This window comes from Notolabrus celidotus, chromosome 22, assembly GCF_009762535.1.
Source record: "Notolabrus celidotus isolate fNotCel1 chromosome 22, fNotCel1.pri, whole genome shotgun sequence".
Taxonomy (NCBI): Eukaryota; Metazoa; Chordata; class Actinopteri; order Labriformes; family Labridae; genus Notolabrus; species Notolabrus celidotus.
In genome coordinates, this window is record NC_048293.1 from 2,497,101 (window position 1) to 2,518,763 (window position 21,663).

General features: G+C 40.3%; 1 protein-coding gene across 3 annotated transcripts; it reads right to left on the reverse strand.

Moving 5' to 3' along the window:
• Positions 1 to 1,479: 1,479 nt before the first annotated feature.
• On the reverse strand, positions 1,480 to 20,342 carry LOC117806362. 3 transcript variants are annotated; one of them, XM_034675278.1, is made up of 19 exons: positions 20,178 to 20,342; positions 19,186 to 19,309; positions 13,040 to 13,176; positions 12,727 to 12,896; positions 10,583 to 10,778; positions 10,124 to 10,389; positions 9,957 to 10,042; positions 9,781 to 9,842; positions 9,299 to 9,537; positions 7,516 to 7,705; positions 7,364 to 7,405; positions 7,126 to 7,249; positions 6,735 to 6,876; positions 4,639 to 4,797; positions 4,341 to 4,461; positions 3,427 to 4,082; positions 3,136 to 3,253; positions 2,882 to 2,951; positions 1,480 to 2,334 (listed from the first exon to the last, which is right to left on the reverse strand). In XM_034675278.1, the coding sequence occupies exons 2-19, from the start codon at positions 19,307 to 19,309 to the stop codon at positions 2,006 to 2,008; spliced, it is 3,231 nt and encodes a 1,076-aa protein (XP_034531169.1). In that variant the 5' UTR covers positions 20,178 to 20,342; the 3' UTR covers positions 1,480 to 2,005. The 3 variants fall into 3 exon arrangements, with proteins under 3 accessions (XP_034531169.1, XP_034531168.1, XP_034531170.1); XM_034675277.1 differs by having other exon boundaries at positions 19,982 to 20,341; XM_034675279.1 differs by lacking the exon at positions 20,178 to 20,342 and adding an exon at positions 19,881 to 19,962.
• Between the last annotated feature and the right edge of the window lie 1,321 nt (positions 20,343 to 21,663).

The following is a 21,663-nucleotide window of genomic DNA, read 5'->3' on the forward strand; positions in this document are numbered from 1 at the left end:
CAGGCTCCAGGGCGCCCAAGAAAGTCCAGCAAGCGCCAGGACCGTCTCCTGAAGGTGTTACAGCTGCGGGATCGGGCCACCACCAGTGCAGAGCTTGCTCAGGAATGGCAGCAGGCAGGTGTGAGTGCATCTGCACGCACAGTGAGGCGAAGACTTTTGGAGGAAGGCCTGGTGTCAAGGAGGGCAGCAAAGAAGCCACTTCTCTCCAGTAAAAACATCAGGGACAGACTGATATTCTGCAGAAGGTACAGGGACTGGACTGCTGAGGACTGGGGTAAAGTCATTTTCTCTGATGAATCCCCTTTCCGATTTGTTTGGGGCATCTGGAGGAAGGCTTGTTCGGAGAAGACGAGGTGAGCGCTACCATCAGTCCTGTCTCTTGCCAACAGTGAAGCATCCTGAGACCATTCATGTGTGGGGTTGCTTTTCGGTCAAGGGAGTGGGCTCTCTCACAATCTTGCCTAAAAACACAGCCATGAATAAAGAATGGTACCAGAAGGTCCTCCGAGAGCAACTTCTCCCAACCATCCAAGGGCAGTTTGGTGATGAAGAATGCCTTTTCCAGCATGATGGAGCACCTTGCCATAAAGCAAAAGTCATAACAAAATGGCTCGGGGAACAAAACATTAAGATTTTGGGCCCTTGGCCAGGAAACTCCCCAGATCTTAATCCCATTGAGAACTTGTGGTCAATCCTCAAGAGGCGGATGGACAATCAAAAACCCACAAATTCTGACAAACTCCAAGCATTGATTATGCAAGAATGGACTGCCATCAGTCAGGACTTGGTCCAGAAGTTGATTGACAGCATGCCAGGGAGAATTGCAGAGGTCTTGAAAAAGAAGGGTCAACACTGCAAATATTGACTTATTGCATGAATTCTGTGTAATTCTCAATAAAAGCGTTTGATACTTATGAAATGCTTCTAATTGTATTTCATTATACCATAGAAACATCTGACAAAAACACCTAAAAACCCTGAAGCAGCAGACTTTGTGAAAATGTAATATTTGTGTCATTCTCAAAACTTTTGGCCATGACTGTATGTATCATTCTGTTGGACTGCCAGGTCATGCTGTCTAAGAAGTAACGTTTTAACTTGTTTATGCATACATTTCAAGCTGCTCTTTTTGGATTCAGTCTACTCTAGACTTCTTCATTCACTGTGATTGAGATCTTAACAATCCCCTGGATCGGGACTTATATGCGGTAAACCACAAGTCTCCGTCGAGAAACTGTGGCTCCTCTTGCCTCCCCACCTGGCTGCCAAAGTTGTGCCAATTTCAGCAAGAAGATCTGCGAGTTGGAACGGAGAATTTCCAATCTGTACCAAATACAGGATGTCGAGAAATCACCTGGACACAATCCTCTTCAGCCCTTCTACAATCGCCTCCAGCGCAGGTTATATGAACGACACAGCTCCCTATGCGGCTCCTTATAACAAAACAAGCTGTTATTATAAATGAAAGCAGAATACACATTTTTACAAGAATTCTTTTATTCATATTGAACTTTTTTTCCTCTAAACTATACAGTATGAACACTATGAACAAAAGATAACATCCTCAACTACTTGAGTATTTTTGAACAGAAATTAGAGACACGTGGAAACATGCATGCTGTTATACTGGAGCAGTTCTTTTGTAAAAGCAGGTGTAGATGAGAAACGAACCTCTGTTGTTGCGTTTCATTAAGGGCTGTCAATGTTAATGTGTTAATGTGATTATTACAGACACATTTAATGAGTTCTTTTTAAAGCAATTTATCATAAGACCAAGTTTGACCCCAACTTCCTCCCATATTTTCAATCTGTACCTTGACACGACTGTACTACTTCATGGAGTTTTTTCCCTGGATGTTTTTGCTCAAAGTGGGCTACATGTATGTTTTGAGTAAAATGTGTATCTGCAGATCACATCTACATGTAACAGGGAGTTGCAGGAGTCTCATTCAACAAATAAAAGACTTTGAACATTTCAAAACGCTACACAAATGTCTGCAAGACCTCAGAACTCCAGCAGGACTGTCGTGGGCTCCATAGAGTTCAGGACGATCTCTTGTTTCTGTCCGTAGATTCCCTGCTCCACCCTCACGCCCGCCTGTGTGCTCCTCACTGAGCCCGACATGCGCTCCCTGCAGGCACACACCAGGTTTGAGAAGAGCTGGGAGCCCCACCACAGTTCACAACCCGCCTTGTACTGCATCCGTCTCTTTGGCACGGGCTCGCCGACCAGGGAGTCCTGAGGGATGAATAAAACGCTGCCTGGAAGGTCGAGAATGGAAACCAAGTGACGGGTGTCTTTCCGGAAAAGTTTGGTGGTCATGAGACTGCTGGCTGGAGAAAAAGAAACAAGAGGCTGAATTTATATTTCTTTTCAATCTTTCCTTTCCACTAAGTCTGAAAATTGTTTTTAATGTCAGACACAAACAAAATAAAGCCTCTCTTTAATGATTTATCAAAACAAATGACACAAACCTTTGCTTATTTTTCTTGAACATGCATGGGTATTAATTTTTGGCAAATAATCTCACCCTGCTGTCTTTGAACAAACACTACCAACAATACTGTAGACTCAGCTCCAATGGAGGGTGACAGCTTAAACAGGTGGTACAAGAAAGAGCTGCACAGAAACGGCACAATGCTTAATGCACTGGTCGCAGGTCTTCATGATGGAGGAAAGTTTTAAGATTTTTACCCCCCAAAAAACAACTGTTTTAAATATTAGTGCAACTTATATTCTAAGTTTTACAGTAATTTGAATCTGTTTTATTACCAGGGGGAAAAAATCCTCACATGCATGTTAGTTATGTCAGAGTGAGATTATTGATGAATTAATACACAGTTTGAGGAATATTAACAACATTATAAACCAACACCTTACCCATCTCCTGAATGATGTCTTCAGAGGCTTCGTGAAAGAAGCTCACATACACGACCATCCCCTCCTCGATCTGAGAACAGAGTGAAGATCAGCTCTTAAAGGTTACTGTATGGATATGTTAATGCATGTATGTGTATGTTTTGTTTTAACCCACTATTTAGAAAACAAGAGTCAGAATTAAAGCAGCACATCAAACATAAAAGTGCACAAATCTCCAAAATCAAAATAAAGACCAAATTAAAAACTCCACCCACCTCTGTCCACTGAGGGTCTGCCCCGTCCAGGGCTGGTTTGAGCTTAACCCTCGCCTGACTGCACTGCTGGATGACCGTCCGGGCCTGGAGTTTCCTCGGCCTCTGAGGGGGAGCAGGTCTGCACACACACAAAGAAATACCAGGCAGTTAAAATAAATGCACAGCTACAACACTGTTTATATAGCACCCATAAAAAAAAGACTGTTCAAAGTGTGTACGAACACAGACGCACACAGCTTGATGTCAGACCCGTGTGTATTTTAAAACAGCTTTAAATAACACTACTATTACCTGGCAACCTCAGGGGGTTTTGCGATCTGTGCCGGAGCAGATATGGTGAAGACGGGCCAGGGTTTGGTGCTCAAGGCCTTCACAGGATCCAGACCACAGCTGGGGCTCTTCTTTACTGCAGAGCCTCCATCCAGCTCTGTTTTTCTTTTCCTCCCCCGCTGCACGACCCCACTGCTCAGTGTCTGTGTGGATATTTGAGACTTGGTCTGGGTCTTCAGCCCCTTGTTCTGACCTGAAGTTTGAGTTTTCTTGCTTGTGGCTTTAGGAAGATTGGGTTCCACTGTGGGCTCAGGTGGGTTTTGTGACTCTGACTCAGATAGGACCTGAACTTGGACGTAATGTGTTCTGGCGCTGCCCTGAGAGCCTCTTGGTTTGTTCTGGTCCTGCGGTTGTGTCTTACCCTCTGGAAGAAGCTGGACGCTGCTTTGATTTTCGAGCTGAATCACAGGGCTGTTGTTAGTCTGGACTTCAGACTGTGGAGGACCCGCTGTCTTAAGAGACCAGACTTTGGTCACAAAACGAGTATTAGCATTCTTATGCTGGAGGATGATGGGAGACTTGGGCTGAGGGTTAACAGGAGCTCTTAAATGAAGGAGGATGGGTATTCTGGGCTGAGGGTTTATGGGAGAACCCGGCTGCTGGGACAAAGGAATCTCCTACAAGTGGGACAAGAGACAGGAAGTAAGTGGATGAAATAAAATAAGGTGGTCTACTTCATATTAGAAGTAAACAGGATCTGTCACAAAATAAAATAAACAGATAAATGACAGACAAGTAAAATTTCTAATTTAGGATTTTGGGGTGGCCAATCAGATTTGAAGGTGGGCCCGTGCCACCCCTGACCCTCCCTCTGGCCACGCCCCTGGGTTTAAATGTTATTTTGACATGTAAATAAATTAAGCTGTGATGCATACCACTCTGTTCTTTGAGATTGCTACAGGCTGCCTTTCTTCATCGGAAGAATTCCCAACTACTACATCAACCTCTGCGACCCCATCCTCTCCATCATGACTGAAATCATCATCCTCCTTGCCACTACCAAATGAAGTCAAGAGAGAAGAAGAGGTCAAAGACATTTCAGATCAATCACATTTTCAACAAATAACAGCTGCTTTCAATACTATACCTGTTACTTCTATTTTAACCTCAGCTTTACTCTGATAAGAAGAAAGTGTTCCATATATTTAGTCTGAGGCTGAAGCCCACACACACCTGTCTAAATCCTCGTGTAACTGTGACGACCTCAGCTCTGCCAGATTTGATCCTCCTGCTTTATTTCGGTTGTCTGGTTTCGGCCTCTTCTTTCTGCTGCACTGAGAGCAGTTGTCGATCCATTTCACCACGTCAGACCTCATGGTTTTCCAGAAGTACCTGACAAGAAATCAGACAGTGTTTATTAATGAAAACAGCATCAATGTGAACATTTACATGTCCAGCATTCAGAATAATCATTATCTAAATACCGAGCTTAGACACCTAGAATAAACCAAGCATCATAATAGTGTTATAATAACAATCATATAGTTTTTCTGAGAAGCATGTTTCAAAAAAACACAGAAAAAAAAAAAATACAGAAAAAAAATGTACGAAATTAATGAAAACCACAATTTAAATTAATTTGAATAATTAAAATATTTTTTGATTAAAGGTGACATATTACACTTTTTTCATCAAAATATATTGGTCTAAGAGGTCCCCAAAACATGTCTTTAAAGTTTATGCTCAAAAAAACACTTTGAAATCAGATTTTGGTCTGCCTGAAAAGCCCTCTTCTTCAGTCCTCCTCAGAACAGTCTGTTTTCTCTCTGACCACGCCCCCTCAGGAAGTGGATGTGCCTCGGCTGTCCAGCACGTTGGTCTAATGTTTACATGTTGGCTGAATATACACGGCTGCTCACAGACCCGCTTTACTTCAACCCTCTGAATCTGATCCAGAATCTGATCCTGACGGAGAGGCGCCTGCAGCAGGACCTTTCTGAAGGATTGGTCACAGATTTAGTGTTTCTTGTTGTTTTATTTATCAGTATGTCGACGTGTGTCTTGGTACACAGCTACTAACATGTAGCTATGTGCCTATGCTAACTAGCGATAGCACTTTTCCATGATAAACAAAAATCATCCACTAGATCTTCAAATCTGCAGACGTGGGGAGTAAAACCGACCTTTGTGTTTATTAAGACAGCCTACAACTAGCATGCCTCCCTCCTAAGCTCCTTGTTAGCACACATGTGTGCAGGGAATGAAAAACGGAGGAGGGGTTGAGTTGTATTTTATACAGTCTATGGGCTGAACAAGCTCTGAGCTCTGACTCCGTTACAGACCGGATATTGTTGTGACGTATGAAAAACACTGAAGTCTGAAACGGCTCGTTTCACACACATTTACAGAAAGGTGGAGAAATCAGAACAGGGGCAGAATGGATTTTTTTCATTCTCTGGGGGGTTTGTAGACATGCCAGGGAAACATATTTCAGGTACAGAACCATTAAAAAGTTGATTTTGCATGATATGTCACCTTTAAAAAACAACAAACAACAGTTAAAAATGGATCTTTTCCAGATAAGGTGGGTGCCTGTTGCTTCATTTATTTTTGGCTAACTCTCTGACGCGCTGATTAATGATATACATAATTATTATTATTATATTTAATTTTATTTACTTATTTTTCTTTTAAGTTTACTGTGAGGATTTTTCATTATTATTATTATTATTATTATTATTATTATTATTACTATTTATACATTTATTTATATGTATTATTATTATTATCATTTTTTTTGTTAATCATTATCAAAATCTTTCTTTAAAAAATTTGTATTTACTTATTTTTAATTTTGTATTATCTATTATCTATTTATTTATTTGTCTATTTTTACTTTTGGACTATGGACCAGGTGTTTTCAAAAATCTGTTTTTTTTTGCCTCTGAGTCTAATGGCTGCATTGTTGTTTTGTGATGTTGACTGAGTCTAATAAAAACGTTTAAAAAAACAACAACAACAAACAAATTAAACACTGTGGATAAAATATGCAAACTTTTCTATAAAAAATATTCTTAAGTTATTCCAGGCTGTGCATTTTTTTGTCTTTTACAACTCACAAAGAGAAGTCATACAGTAGGGTCTGATAAAAATACTTAAATGAAATTATACTCTGTCCTGTACATTAATAAACAGAGTTTGCTAAGCATACTTAAAAGCACAACAAAGCTGTACTTTAACCTGACATCTTACAGTAAAATATCATGACCCAATATTATAATATATATATAGTCAAAGTGTGGTTCACTCAACTTCCCTTCCTCTCTCACCTTTCGTTGAGCAGTCTGAGACACTTGCTGACGTCCAGGTGGTTCAGCTCGTCGTGATAATCTGCCAGAGCACTTTCAACCTGCTGTCTGCTCCTCAGAACCAAACGCACCCGGTCTCCTCTGACCATGTGGAGCTCGTCGTCTGTCAAACAAAGGGAACAAAGCGGTCGTGTTACAGAGGCGTTAGGAACACTCAGTGAAATGAAGTGTGAGAGGAATGAAATGAACGCTTATCCTGAAGAGGGCTGTGAGTTTTTTTGCTTGTACTGCCGACACATTTCAGTTTTTCTTCTTGAATCTTGTACAGTCCCTCAGCATCCTTTGTGTTTATTTGGATGGTAACAGCTGTGAGCTTTACAATGATCAATAAGGGATTCTGGCTTGTACAAACCTTTGATTGCAAACTGTTTGCAGAACCTCCTGAAGGTGTTTTTCTCCACGTAGCTCAGTCCAGGAGGATAAGTGCGTCTGCGCAGGTAGAGATCCACTGCATCGTACTTGGCAAAATAGGCATGCTAGAAACAGATTACAGAAAACATACAGGTTAATAATTTGATACCTGTTGTGTCCGATTCGCCAAGGCCATGAAAGACGTAGTAACCTTTTCCCATCAAACATCTGGAACATACCTCGTCCCCGGCTGCAGACTGTACTGTACCATTGGATGAAGTCTGTGGAGGAAAGAAACAACTCAAGCTTTAGTACAACTTTAAGTGCAACTGTCCTTTGCATTGTTAGTTTAAAAGGTTCTGATATACAGTTTGAAACTCCTGTGCCTTACCCCTGAGTCACCGTGAACCAGGAGAGTGGGCACAGCATCTGGTCGGATGGTGACCTTCTCCCCACTGCGGTCGAAGCAGTCCTCCGTGAAATGGACCGAACAGATAGACGACCAGAGTCGAGGATGCCAGTTTGACCGACCGACAGCCTTTAACCACTGATGCAGCAGGGGGATGTTGTGAAGAGGAAACCTGGAGGTAGAGAATGAAAAAATATTAAAATATTCCACAGACAGATTAATAGAATCTGACAGGGGGGGGGGGGGGTTAGGTGTCACTAAAAGATCATTATTAAGAAGATTGTTGGTTTGTTGAGCTGTGACATGCAGCAGTCAGCTTTAATAGACACTACATCTAGTAAGCAATGACGTGACATGATGTGACGTATCTTAGTGGAGCGTAACAACCAATTGAAGATATTGTATCATACCATGCTGTATCGCACCAAGCAGCATCGTAAAACGCTGTATCGTAAAACGCTGTATCGTAAAACGCTGTATCGTAAAACGCCATATCTTAACACGCCGTACCGTAACATGTCGTATCCTCACACGTCGTATCCTAACACGTCATATGATGAGTAACATCATGTAATATCGTAACCTAACATATTGTATTCTAACATATTTTATCGTAACATATAGTAAGACGTAGTATCGTAAGACGTAGTATCTTAAGACGTAGTATCTTAAGACGTAGTATCGTAACACGTAGTATCGTAACACGTAGTATCGTAACACGTAGTATCGTAACACGTAGTATCGTAACACGAAGTATCGTAACACGTAGCATCGTAACACAAAGTATTGTAACACGTAGTATCGTAACACGTAGTATCGTAACACGTAGTATCGTAACACGTAGTATCGTAACACGTAGTATCGTAACACGTAGTATCGTAACACGAAGTATCGTAACACGTAGCATCGTAACACAAAGTATTGTAACACGTAGTATCGTAACACGTAGTATCGTAACACGTAGTATCGTAACACGTAGTATTGTAACACTTAGTATTGTAACACTTAGTATCGTAACACTTAGTATCGTAACACGTAGTATCGTAACACGAAGTATCGTAACACGTAGTATCGTAACACGTAGTATTGTAACACGTAGTATCGTAACACGTAGTATCGTCACACGAAGTATCGTAACACGTAGTATTGTATCACGTAATATTGTAACACGTAGTATTGTAACACAAAGTATTGTAACACGTAGTATTGTAACACGTAGTATTGTAACACGAAGTATTGTAACACGTAGTATTGTAACACAAAGTATTGTAACACGTAGTATTGTAACACGAAGTATTGTAACACGTAGTATTGTAACACGAAGTATTGTAACACGTAGTATCGTAACACAAAGTATCGTAACACTAGTATCGTATCATGAAGTATCGTAACACGAAGTATTGTAACATTGCAATGTACATATTGTATTGTAACATTCTGTATCTTAACATATCTGAACATGTATCATATTATATCTTATAGTATTGTATCACATTGTAACATATTGTACTTTAATAAATTGTATCGTGACATTTCCAATTGTATCATAACATATTGTACCACATCGTATCATGTGGTATCACAGCACTAACTAACTGAATGCTAAAACTAAAAGATAAAACACAGATTGTTGTGGAACAGAACTTCAGCCATAATTCATTCAGAGATCCTCACTAGAAAGCTTTAAATCAGCAGCCTCTGCTTCTCTCTGCTCGTATTGCAGGACAAAAAAAAGGACTTTTAATTTGGAGGAGTGTGTTCATACTTATGGAAGGTGAGGCCCAGGCCCCTCTCCACCGGCCCGCAGCAGTTGGTGCAGTTTTGGACGCTGCAGCGGAACAGCTTCCTCTTGGTCCTGTTGACACAGGTGTTGCAGCTGGAGATCCAGCGGGCCAGGTCCCGGGTCATGGTGGCCCAGTAGAAGTGCTTTGCGATCTCTTTCTGGCAGATTCCCTGGCCGTAGTGACCCTGGTTGTCATGGAACTGCTGCAGGATCGAGTTCACCTGAGGCCACAAGGGGAAACTGATGGATGAGTTTGTTCAGAAATTAGTGTAATTGTTTAACTTTGAACATGAGTGATGATTCGTCTGCTCATCACAGAAAGATGAAGCAAGGAGGCGGGTTCATAGTCAGTTGTGGTTTTGTTTGTTGAGTGTCATCTGGTCCATTCCCAGTAACTTTTTCTTCTCTTATTGTTTGGGTTTCATATACTCACACACTTTGAACTGTATGAAAGTCATGCTTACCTCTTCTCTGCTGCGCGGCACTCTGAGGGGAGGAGAGACTCGTGTAAACATCAGAACTCCATCTGAAACAGAAAGAGAAGAGTTTCAATGTTCACTTCATCTGAAGCTGATACTGTAATGTGATTTTATAACGATTAAAGGAGGCAAAAAGACGGCTTTACTGATCTTTCACTCACCTATTAGACCAAAGCGCTTGGCCATCCTTTTCAAAGAGCCTCTTGTTATCTTGTTCTGCATTGGTAAGACCCTGTGGCTCAGATATCTGCAGAATGCAAAGAAAAATAACATTTAAAAAAGGTTTGTTTATGAAACAGTGCAGCTTTTGATGTGGTCACATGTCTACCTGGCAATCTGGTTGTAAGTCGCAAAGCACGACTCGATGATGAGCTGTCTTTTCTTGAACACCTTCACAGGCTGGATTGCTGTGGGGTCCTGATCAGGAGGCGGGAGGGAGTACTGATGTTCCTGCAGCTGCATGTGTGTTTCAGATTGATCAAAGGCCAGGTCAGAGGTTTCTGTGCCTTGTGAAGCAGCAGCAGCAGCAGCTGTAGAGAGGATTTCTTCCAGGCTGTTTGAATGAAGGAAGTCTTCGTCTGAAGTGATGAGACCCTGAAAACAGAGGAGGATTAAGTCACATTAGCTGACACAGGTTCAAACGTCTGCACAGGAAAGAAGGTGCATCCACAAAGTGAGCTGTGTGGAAAAATGTGAATGTAGAGTCAGGTATCTTAAACATTTTGTGCTTCATTGTGCAATACTAAAGCAGCACAATGATTCATTCTGTACGTGTGGTCTGCATCACCTCTTGGTCCTGCATCGTCACAGGGATGATGGTGGGTATGGCGTCCGGTAATAGAGTCATCTGACCCTCCTCGTTCAGGGTGAAGCAGGTTGACTCAAAGTGTCTCGAGCAGAGATTGGACCTTGAACGAAGTGAACCTTCATCCCTCTGCGCCACCGCTAGCCATCTTCGTCGCCGTTCCACCTCCTTTGGAAACCTGCGGGACAAACCAGTTTCGTTAATACTGGAGAGGAGAGCAAGGTCTACCTGTGGAGTAACACAGAATCTATGTGAGGTCTAAGGTTTAGATTTAGATTGTGCTTTTAGAAAATATTTGTCTTCATTTTTATACAGATGACACAATGCAATATGCTTTAATGAGACCTCTTGCTTCAGTCATTTTAGAACTGATGACATTACCATAACAATTTCTATTTGTTCTAGACCAACAAAATGGTCTGACAAGGATTAACATAAATGTAGGGATGAACAGGGCACAATCAGACTAAAATCAACCCTTACACTTGTGTTTCTTTGCTAATTGTACAGTGGGGCAAAAAAGTATTTAGTAAGCCACTGATTTTGCAAGTTCTCCCACTTAGAAAGATGAGAGAGGTCTGTAATTTTCATCAGAGGTACACTTCAACTATGAGAGACCAAATGAGAAAAAAAAATCCAGGAAATCACATTGTAGGATTTTTAAAGAATTTATTTGTAAATGATGGTGGAAAATAAGTATTTGGTCACCCACAAACAAGCAAGATTTCTGTCTCTCACAGACCTGTAACTTCTTCTTTAAGAAGCTCTTCTGTCCTCCACTCGTTACCTGTATTAATGGCACCTGTTTGAACTGGTTATCTGTATAAAAGACACCTGTCCACAGCCTCAAACAGTCACACTCCAAACTCAACCATGGCCAAGACCAAAGAGCTGTCCAAGGACAGCAGGAAGAAAATTGTGGACCTGCACCAGACTTGGAAGAGTGAATCTACAATAGGCAAGCAGGTTGGTGTGAATAAATCAACTGTGGGAGCAATTGTAAGAAAATGGAAGACATACAAGACCATTAATAATCTCCCTCGATCTGGGGCCCCACGCAAGATCTCATCCCGTGGGGTCAAAATGATCATGAGAACGGGGAGCAAAAATCCCAGAACTACACGGAGGGACCTGATGAATGACCTGCAGAGAGCTGGGACCAAAGTAACAAAGGCTACCATCAGTAACACACTACGCCGAGAGGGACTCAAATCCTGCAGCGCCAGGCGTGCCCCCCTGCTTAAGCCAGTACATGTCCAGGCCTGTCTGAAGTTTGCCAGAGAGCATATGGATGATCCAGAAGAGGATTGGGAGAATATCATGTGGTCAGATGAAACCAAAATATAACTTTTTGGTAAAAACTCAACTCATCATGTTTGGAGGAAGAAGAATGCTGAGATGCATCCCATGAACACCATACCTACTGTGAAGCATGGGGGTGGAAACCTCATGCTTTGGGGCTGTTTTTCTGCAAAGGGGACAGGACGACTGATCCGTGTTAAGGGAAGAATGAACGGGAACATGTATCGTGAGATTTTAATCCAAAACCTCCTTCCATCAGTGAGAGCATTGAAGATGGAACGTGGCTGGGTCTTCCAGCATGACAATGATCCCAAACACACCGCTCGGGCAACGAAGGAGTGGCTCCGTAAAAAGCATGGCCTAGCCAGTCTCCAGACCTTAACCCCATAAAACATTTGTGGAGGAAGTTGAAAGTCTGTCTTGCCCAGCAACAGCCCCAAAACATCACTGCCCTAGAGGAGATCTGCATGGAGGAATGGGCCAAAATACCAGCTACAGTGTGTGCAGACCTGGTAAAGACTTACAGGAAACGTTTGACCTCTGTCATTGCCAACAAAGGTTATGTTACAAAGTATTGAGTTGAACTTTTGTTATTGACCAAATACTTATTTTCCACCATAATTTACAAATAAATTCTTTAAAAATCCTACAATGTGATTTCCTGGATTCTCATTTTGTCTCTCATAGTTGAAGTGTACCTCTGATGAAAATTACAGACCTCTCTCATCTTTCTAAGTGGGAGAACTTGCAAAATCAGTGGCTGACTAAATACTTTTTTGCCCCACTGTACGTTTTCTTTTCAATCCGTATGCGTGCTGTCTGACCTGTGAAATGTGAGCTCCGGGTAAACGTAGCTGGAGGAGTCGCAGCCGTACGCCAGGCAGAACTGGACGGGCGGGTCGGGTGGTTTGGCTGGAATATTGCTCTGACAAACAGCACAATCTCTGACCCAGTCCTTCACTGACTCCGTCACTCCGACCCAGTAGTACATCATCTGAAAAGAGGGAGCAGGGAGATTCATTTCTACCACCACACTAATGTCACATCAGATTGTATAACCATGTTTATGCATTAACATATCATAATATATTACATGCTTTGTTTGAGGGATTAAATTAAAACATCATCTTAGCTCACCATGATCTCTTTAACCGCCCGGGCCCGACCAGCGTGGCTATTGTTGTCATGATAACGGGTCAATATCTCCCTAACCTCCTCGTCACTCCTGACGACGCGGAGCAGGCGGCCTCGATACGTGCGCAACAGAAAGCCATCTAGAGGACGGAGAGAAGAGTTACAGTCAACATGTCGGCTACAGGGAAGCTAGGATGACTACATGCATCTCCATGATGAGTGGTGGGTGAACCAGGCTAGAAGGCTTTTGTTATGCTTCTGGAAATGTGAAGACAGAAGCTCCCCCAGTGGAAAAATAATGCAAAGGTGCTACTTTACAGAAACTTAGTGAGGGTTTTCAAAAATGTAACCATCCAGATTTTTTAAATCCATCTACAAAGTTAACAAGCAGTAAAGTCCAAATATAGGACCAGTGGTGGACAGTAACAAAGTAATTTTACTTGAGTACTGTACTTAAGTACATTTTTGAGTATCTGTACTTGAGTATTATTTTTTGGGGGGTACTTATTACTTTTACTCCACTACATTTCTATCAGTGCTCTAGTTACTCACTACTTTTGCTTTGAAGTCAGCTCATGAATTTCCTTTTCTGAAATCTGATCCCACAGTTAAACATGGAGCAAACATAGAGCAGATTTCACTCAGATCAGACAGTTCATGTAGAGGTGGTAATGATGGCTATAATTCTCCACCTGTGCACCCATGGTCATATCTTCAGCCCGTGTTAGAGTTTTTTGAAATGAAGAATGATACGAATGGTTTGAAATGTTCTCCCTGTTTCCCACTCTGCCTTAACATTCACTGTCCAACCTGAGAAAGCGTGTTGAGCTACGCAACGTTTGTTTCATTCCAGATGAACATTTCAAACTAAGTTGTCTGTGCTTGGAGTAACTTAGTGTCTGTTTTTATTTCATGGTATAGTTTCTAGAGATTTCAAGTAATGGTTTCTAGATAAACATGCTGTAACAGAATGTACTCCTATGTAGTTTTGACTGCACTAATTTTGTATTTTTGTATTTTGAAAATACAATGTTTTAAGATTTTTTTAAGAAGTACTTTGAATACTGAAGTATTTTTAAAAGCAAGTACTCCAGTACTTTAACTTAAGTAATAATTTGACAGAGCAACTTTCACTTTCATGGAGTAATATTTGACCTGGAGTATCTATACTTTGACTTAAGTAATGAAGCTGTGTACTTTGTCCACCACTGTCTAGGACTACCATAATGCATATCAAAATCATGGATCATCAGGCTATCACTCATAGTTTGCCCACCATAGTGACTTAACAGCTCAAGTTTGTACGAAGAACAAATGAAAACATGCAGATTGAGTAGCTATAAATTCTTAGGTATATTCTCACTGTGCTTGGGGGCTGCATCCACCATGCTGACAGTTTGGGCGCAACTTTTATATTTAAAAATATAAATATATGTCTCTTACACTCGGACCTCTATTCCAATATAATAAAAGTTTGTTTATGCTAACAAAGGTGAAAGCTTTATTTAGAGATCTGCTATTTAACCTGTTGAAAAATAATAATGATATAGTTTATATATATATATATATATATATATATATATATATATATGTATATATAAGGGAACGTCAAAGAAAATATTGCAAAACATACTTGAAATAACGCAAAGGATACAGGAACAAAGGGCTGAAGAAAAATGTTACGTTTAAAGTGTGTGCAGAGTTCCCACTCTTTTCCAGAGATCATTTTCCAGGACATTTCCAGGACATTTTCATTGATGATCAAGCTGGTATGACAGTCTAAATTGAGTTCCTGATTTAGTTCCTAAATAGTCTAAGATGTTCCTCTCAGTGGAAGTCTACATTGAAAGTCTATGGCTATCAATTAAATCATCTCTTACATACTTAAAAATGATGGCAAATTTAAAATAGAATAATGCAACCACAGATGTACAGCACTTCACTTTATTAGTGCAACCAAGTAACAATGATGGGAACATCTCAGCTTTCTCTTTTCTCAAAAAATATAAAATGAGCTAAGAAAAAAACTAAAGAGCCTACAAAGGAATCAGGAAGCTGCCTTACTGAAATAATTAAATAATAATAATGATCAGAGGACTGCTGCCCCCGCGACCCGGACCCGGATAAGCGGAAGAAGATGGATGGATGGATGGATGGATCAGAGGATCAGTGCATTAATGACCTAAATAGATCTGAATGACAAAAATGGCCACAAATGTTTCTCAACTCAGACTCAAAATATACCTGCTTAATCCTGATATTCATCCTGCTAAGTGGTTGATATAAAACAAAACAAATGTCACGTTTTTTTATTTGAGTTACCGTAAACTCTGAAAAAATCTCACCGGTGTAAAGACGCACTCTGTATTTGAAGATCTCTCAGAGATTTAAAAAATGTTAACTGTCTTCCTGCATGGTGATGTCTATTATGATCAGCGATGTCTACAACGTGGAGTTTCTGTGCAGCTGTGTCGCTCTTTTTGTTCCGTTTGTTTTCACTATCAGGAGTTTGCACTCCTACTAGCTACAACAGGGGTTCTCAAACTTTTTGGAGCCAGGGACCCCTTACAGGTGAGAAAATTGTCCAAGGCCCCCTCATAATTGTAACACAGATTAAGCTCACAGCAGAACTTTGTTTTGATTGGTCAGCATGGCGGCCATGCGGCCAATCACATGTGAGGATATAGGGTACAGGTGATGGAGGGGAGGCTGTGTATCCTGGCTTCATCTGTTCCTTCAGAGAGAGTCTTCTTGAAGAACGGGCAAATACTCACTGAGAGGAGAAATCAGATCAGACCATCCAAGCTGACGCATCGGATTTTTCTAAATGCCAACCTGAGGACGTTAATAATGTTTGCTCCAGTTTGGTTCTGGTTCTGTTTGCTTGAGATTGGTACTGGTTCTGGTTCTGTTTGCTTGAGTTTGGTTCTGGTTCTGTTTGCTTGAGTTGGTTCTGTTTCTGTTTACTTGAGTTGGATCTGGTTCTGTTTGCTTGAGTCTGGTTCTGGTTCTGTTTTGGTTTGGTTCTGGTTCGGTTCTGGTTCAGTTCTGGTACATTTCTGGTATGGTTATGGTTCGGTTCTGGTTCGGTTCTGGTTAAGTTCTGGTACGGTTCTGGTTCGGGTCTGGTTCGGGTCTGGTTGGGTTTGCTTGGGTTCGGTTCTGGTTCTGTTTGCTTGAGTTCGGTTCTGGTTCGGTTCTGGTCCGGTTCTGGTCCGGTTCTGGTTCGGTTCTGGTATGGTTCTGGTTCGGTTCTGGTACAGTTCTGGTATGGTTCTAGTTCGGTTCTGGTTCAGTTCTTGTATGGTTCTGGTTCGGTTCTGGTTCGGGTCAGGTTGGGTTTGCTTGAGTTTGATTCTGGTTCTGTTTGCATGAGTTTGGTTCTAGTTCTGTTTGTTTAAGTTTATCTCTGGTTCTAACCCTAACCCTAACCCTAATCCTAACCCTAATCTTAACCCTAACCCTAGCCCAAACCCTTATCACAACCCTAACCCTAACCTCAACCCCAACCCCAACCCTAATCATGACCCTAACCTTAACCCTAACCCTTATCACAACCCTAACCTTAACCCTAACCCTTATCACAACCCTAACCTTAACCCTAATCATAACCCTAACCTTAACCCTAACCCTTATCACAACCCTAACCCTAATCACAACCCTAACCTTAACCCTAATCATAACCCTAACCTTAACCCTAATCCTTATCACAACCCTAACCTTAACCCTAATCACAACCCTAACCTTAACCCTAATCATAACCCTAACCTTAACCCTAACCCTTATCACAACCCTAACCTTAACCCTAATCACAACCCTAACCCTAACCCTAATCACATCCCTAACCTTAACCCTAACCCTTATCACAACCCTAACCTTAACCCTAACCCTTATCACAACCCTAACCTTAACCCTAATCACAACCCTAACCTTAACCCTAATCATAACCCTAACCTTAACCCTAACCCTTATCACAACCCTAACCCTAACCCTAACCCTAACCCTAATCATAACCCTAACCTTAACCCTAACCCTTATCACAACCCTAACCCTAACCCTAATCATAACCCTAACCCTAATCACAACCCTAACCTTAACCCTAACCCTTATCACAACCCTAACCCTAATCACAACCCTAACCCTAATCACAACCCTAACCCTAATCATAACCCTAACCCTAAATTAGCTCCCTAAATTAGGAGCCGTTCGGGAGTTGAAGGAGCCGGCTCTTCTTTGGGAGCCGAGTCAAAAGAGCCGGCTCTCTGAAAAGAACTTCCCATCACTAAAGCACATGCTTACTACCATTTGCACTCTTAGTTTCCCTTGGAACTATTAGTATTGTAAAACGTATCAATGTAAATCCTTCAGACCTGTACCATAGTGATAAACAGATAACACTTCAATTTGAATCAAGTAAATACCACTTGTATCCTTTAAAACAGAGGGTCATTTCATTCCTTGTGGACTCAACATGACAGCATTTATACTTTTCAAGTAATTGATCTTAAACACTTTCAGAAAATTAACAGGAGCAAGACTCACATATCCCTTCAGCCACCAAATGGTATCATAACAATGGTGTATGCTGTTTTTAAAGACACAGCACAATTTTATTATTTATTAGAAATGTATTCAAATTATTTCACGGACCTCCACGCTATGGTTCGTGGACCCCCAGGCGTCCCAGGACCCCACTTTGAGAACAACTGAGCTAGAGTATGGTAATTGAGCTCTCAGCCTGCAGAGAAAGTTGTGAGGCACAGACCCCCAAGCTCTCTGCCCGACTCCACTGGTCACACTATAACTTAAATATAAGAGTCTTTGAATCAAAAGAGCACTCTACAAGGTTCATGTACCATAAAACATAAACAATATACCCCTGTTTTCTGTGAATGCATGATTATGAAGTGAAGCAGAAAAGATGTGATAAAAGTTGTGCAGTGTTGCTGTCTTTTCCAGCACAGCGTGCACTCAACTTTCAATGAATGGGGATGTGTTTTGTTAATAAGGTCAGGTCACACGCAGCCATGTTGGAATAATTTTCCAGGACTATATGTGATTTTCCAGGACATTTGACTTTTTCTCCCATTTTCCAGGTGTTTTCCAGTACTGGAAAACTGGTCAACTGTTTTCCAGGTTTTCCAGGACGCGTGGGAACCCTGATTAATCTTTTGTTTGAAGTTTATTTTTTTTAAAGCACTTTGTAACCCTGTTTTGAAAAGTGCTATATTTATAAAGATTATTATTATTACTGATTTTATAATAAATTGAAATACAGGAGTTTTGTGTCAGTCAGCTTGGGTAGCAACAATATCATCCAACGTGAGACTGTTTCCAGACTTTCACCTTTATTCAATGAAATGTTCAAACAGCAAGCTCAGGTCACACGCAGCCATGTTGGAATAATTTTCCAGGACTACATGTGATTTTCCAGGACATTTGACTTTTTCTCCCATTTTCCAGGTGTTTTCCAGTACTGGAAAACTGGTCAACTGTTTTCCAGGTTTTCCAGGTTTTCCAGGATGCCCGGGAACCCTGTATGTGTCATCCTTTGAAATTTAAGAGATGTCTAAAGACTCAACTGTTCAGGGAACACTTAGGCACTTAACCTGACCCTTCTCCTCTTTGTCCTCAGGGGTAGAAAGAATCAGAAGGTCTAAAACCCAGCTCTTATTGAATCTTTAGCACTGAATATTGAATGCTGTTGAATGTTGAACGATCTTGGTGATTTTATTTATTTGTTGTGATTAGCTGTGGTTACATTATCTTTAAAAAATAAATAAATGAAAAAACAAAAACCTAGCACTTCTTCTGGCACTAGATGGCAGAACCTGTGGCCAATCAACTTGAAGCACTTTGTCGCACTTACTAAGGTTTTTCCCTCCAGTCTAAATTCTTGCTTGTGTTGTTCGTCGCTTTGGACAAAAGCGTCTGCCAAATTAGATTGTAGAATTGCAGAATTGTAGAAATGATGCCTCTACTACTTTGCTGTCTCACACATGCAACACTACGAGCTGTTGTTAGCTCACCCAGCTTGATTCCACTGGTGAAACACTGTTATAAGTGTTCACACTTGAAGAAAACTAAACTTTACATCCAAGCACTGAGTGATTTAACTTTGTCATCTGTCAGTGTAAATGTTAAATTACCTTTATAAAGAAACTTCTTGCTGGCAGCTCTGGTTGATTTCTTTGCACTCTTCGATGCATCTGCAGGATGTGTTCCCCATCGCACAAACTGTTCTATCGTACTCAGTAACTCAAAGGAGGGCATCTGTAGAGAAAGAGGTGACAGGCAGAAAGAAGGAGAGTTGATGCTGAGAACAAACTTATCATGTTTTACCACAAAACAAACTGTGATGAGTTAGTCTGTAACATGGAATCACAGAGGAAGCTTTAACTTGGTCAATGTATTGATTAGCAGTCAATTGAATGAGCTTTGTACTATTGGTGTTCAAATCATTGCCTGATATTTCTCATGTGAGAATTCTTTGGAGTCTTTGTTGCAGACAATACTTCTTATATTCATATCATGCTGAATGAAGATGATGGAAAACAAACTACAAGAAATTATCATTTATTTTGACATTTTTGAATTACAATGCTATAATAATAATTTAACATTTCCTGTTTAACACAGTTTGATACAGCGCACTGTGGCTCTGCACTGACATTTAGTCACAACAACTTATGTCACAGAGTTCAGTGTTATTTTAAACAGACAAACAAATAATAAAATGACAATCTGAAAAATAAAATCTGGCTAAACTAATAAATAATGAAATATCAACAACAATTTCTCGTGTTACTAAGTTTTTTTCTTTGAAACACAAGTGCACACAGACCTTTTAATTACTCATGTGTCATGCAATTTACACATGTCCTTTGTAAACATTAAATGTATCAAGCATTAGCTGAAGTTTCTGAACGGAAAACCGTTTCCTACCTTAGCACATATTGTGTCGGGTAAACACAAATGCTCGTTACACCGCCATCGACTTTCAGCTAGAACTGAAGTTTAAGTGCGTTATTTTGAGCCTAAAATCTTTGCTGGAACATTTTCTTTTGTTGCACAGCATAAACATAAAGGTAACAAATCTGTAAACTTATATATTTCAGCTCGAAGAAAATGCTAAATGTACCGTTTGTTGGTGTGCAGATTTAAGCTAGCAATAGCAACTCGGCACGTTCCGGTTTGTGGATTTTCAAAATAAAGTTCGAATTCAGCTTGCCACTTTAGTGGGGAGAAAATGTAGTTAAATACAGAAAGAGCAATTGACACAGCATTGTAAACTATCATGTTACATAAAGAATATGCAGTTAATTTTAAAAACAATGTAGGCCATTTTTTTTTTCACATTTAATCCACAAATACAGAGTCTCAATGCCAATAGTTGGCAGTTTTAAATCATCGTACAGTCAAGACTGGAAATTGTAGGTTTTGATGTTGATGTATAAATTAACATTATGGGAACAATTACTTACTTTACATATTATACATGTCTTTGTCAGAAGTTTAACACTCCATCAGTGCTACAACATAAGAGGTAGACTCATGAACAATCAACAGTAAACCACTAAATACTCCTGCGATATATCACCTACAGGTGCAATACTTTGATTTCAGGTGCAATATTGTAAATTATTCCATAACATATCTTATTATTATGTTCATCTACTACATGTGCACTCTGGCTTAGGCTAATTTAACTTATTTCATGTCTTTAAAAGTACTCCTATACCTTTCTTTGTACAGATAGTATTTTTATTTTTATTTAGAATTTTTGGATTTGTGTTTAGGTTTCTATATTTATTGTCCTTACTGTCTTGTTGTGTCCTTACTGTCTTGTTGTTAAGTACCAGTGTCCTGTTCACCACGTCAAATTCCTTGTGTGTGCGAGCTCACTTGGCAATAAAGCTTTCTTGAATCTTGAATCTTGAGACTATATAGCAGACATTAGACACAGTAATGATTAACAAGAACAGTGAATAATGAAAAAGTCCCATAAAATTGGTTGGATAACGAAAAAACACCTAATCACTTTTTTAGGATTGAGGCTTTTAAACTATTTAACCTATGTATTTTTTTATTTAGGGATCACACTGCTAATAATATTTATGATTATTATTGTTTACCTTTTCTTTGTAACTTTGTTTAGAAGTGTTATAGAAATAAAGATTATTATTATTATTATTATTACTAATTAAGACCTACTTTCAATGAACATGTTCGTCTAATGTTTGTGGAAACACTTGAAAAATTCATACCGAATTCTTGTGCTTTTGATTTGGTGGGGAGTTGCTTTAGCGGAAGTTGTAATATTGCTACTCACTGCTAACTTGACAGAAGAGCAGTTTTGACGCAGGTTGTAAAAGCTGGTGTAACCCAAGCTTACTGAGTGCTGCACGTTTCCGTCCCCTCAAGTACAGAAGAGCGCCCCCTGCTGGCTTGGGGGACATTAGATCCAGTCGTTACTGTATCAATTTTCAGAAGATGAACAAAATCAAAACATTTACTTTGTAAATTGGGGAAACTTATATTTCTGTTTTCATTTGTAAAAAGGGTGATGTTTTTTTGTCTTAATAGCTACCTTTGTTGAATAGTGTAACACAACTGCATTCATGCAA

Excerpts from the sequence above, each read along its gene's own strand:
- LOC117806362 (XM_034675278.1), bottom strand. The coding sequence starts at position 19,309 with ATGCCCTCCTTTGAGTTACTGAGTACGATAGAACAGTTTGTGCGATGG. Across the intron at positions 10,043-10,123 it reads ACTTACAACCAGATTGCCAG|ATATCTGAGCCACAGGGTCT; the intron begins GTAGACATGTGA and ends TGCATTCTGCAG. Across the intron at positions 9,843-9,956 it reads CAAGCGCTTTGGTCTAATAG|ATGGAGTTCTGATGTTTACA; the intron begins GTGAGTGAAAGA and ends TTTCTGTTTCAG.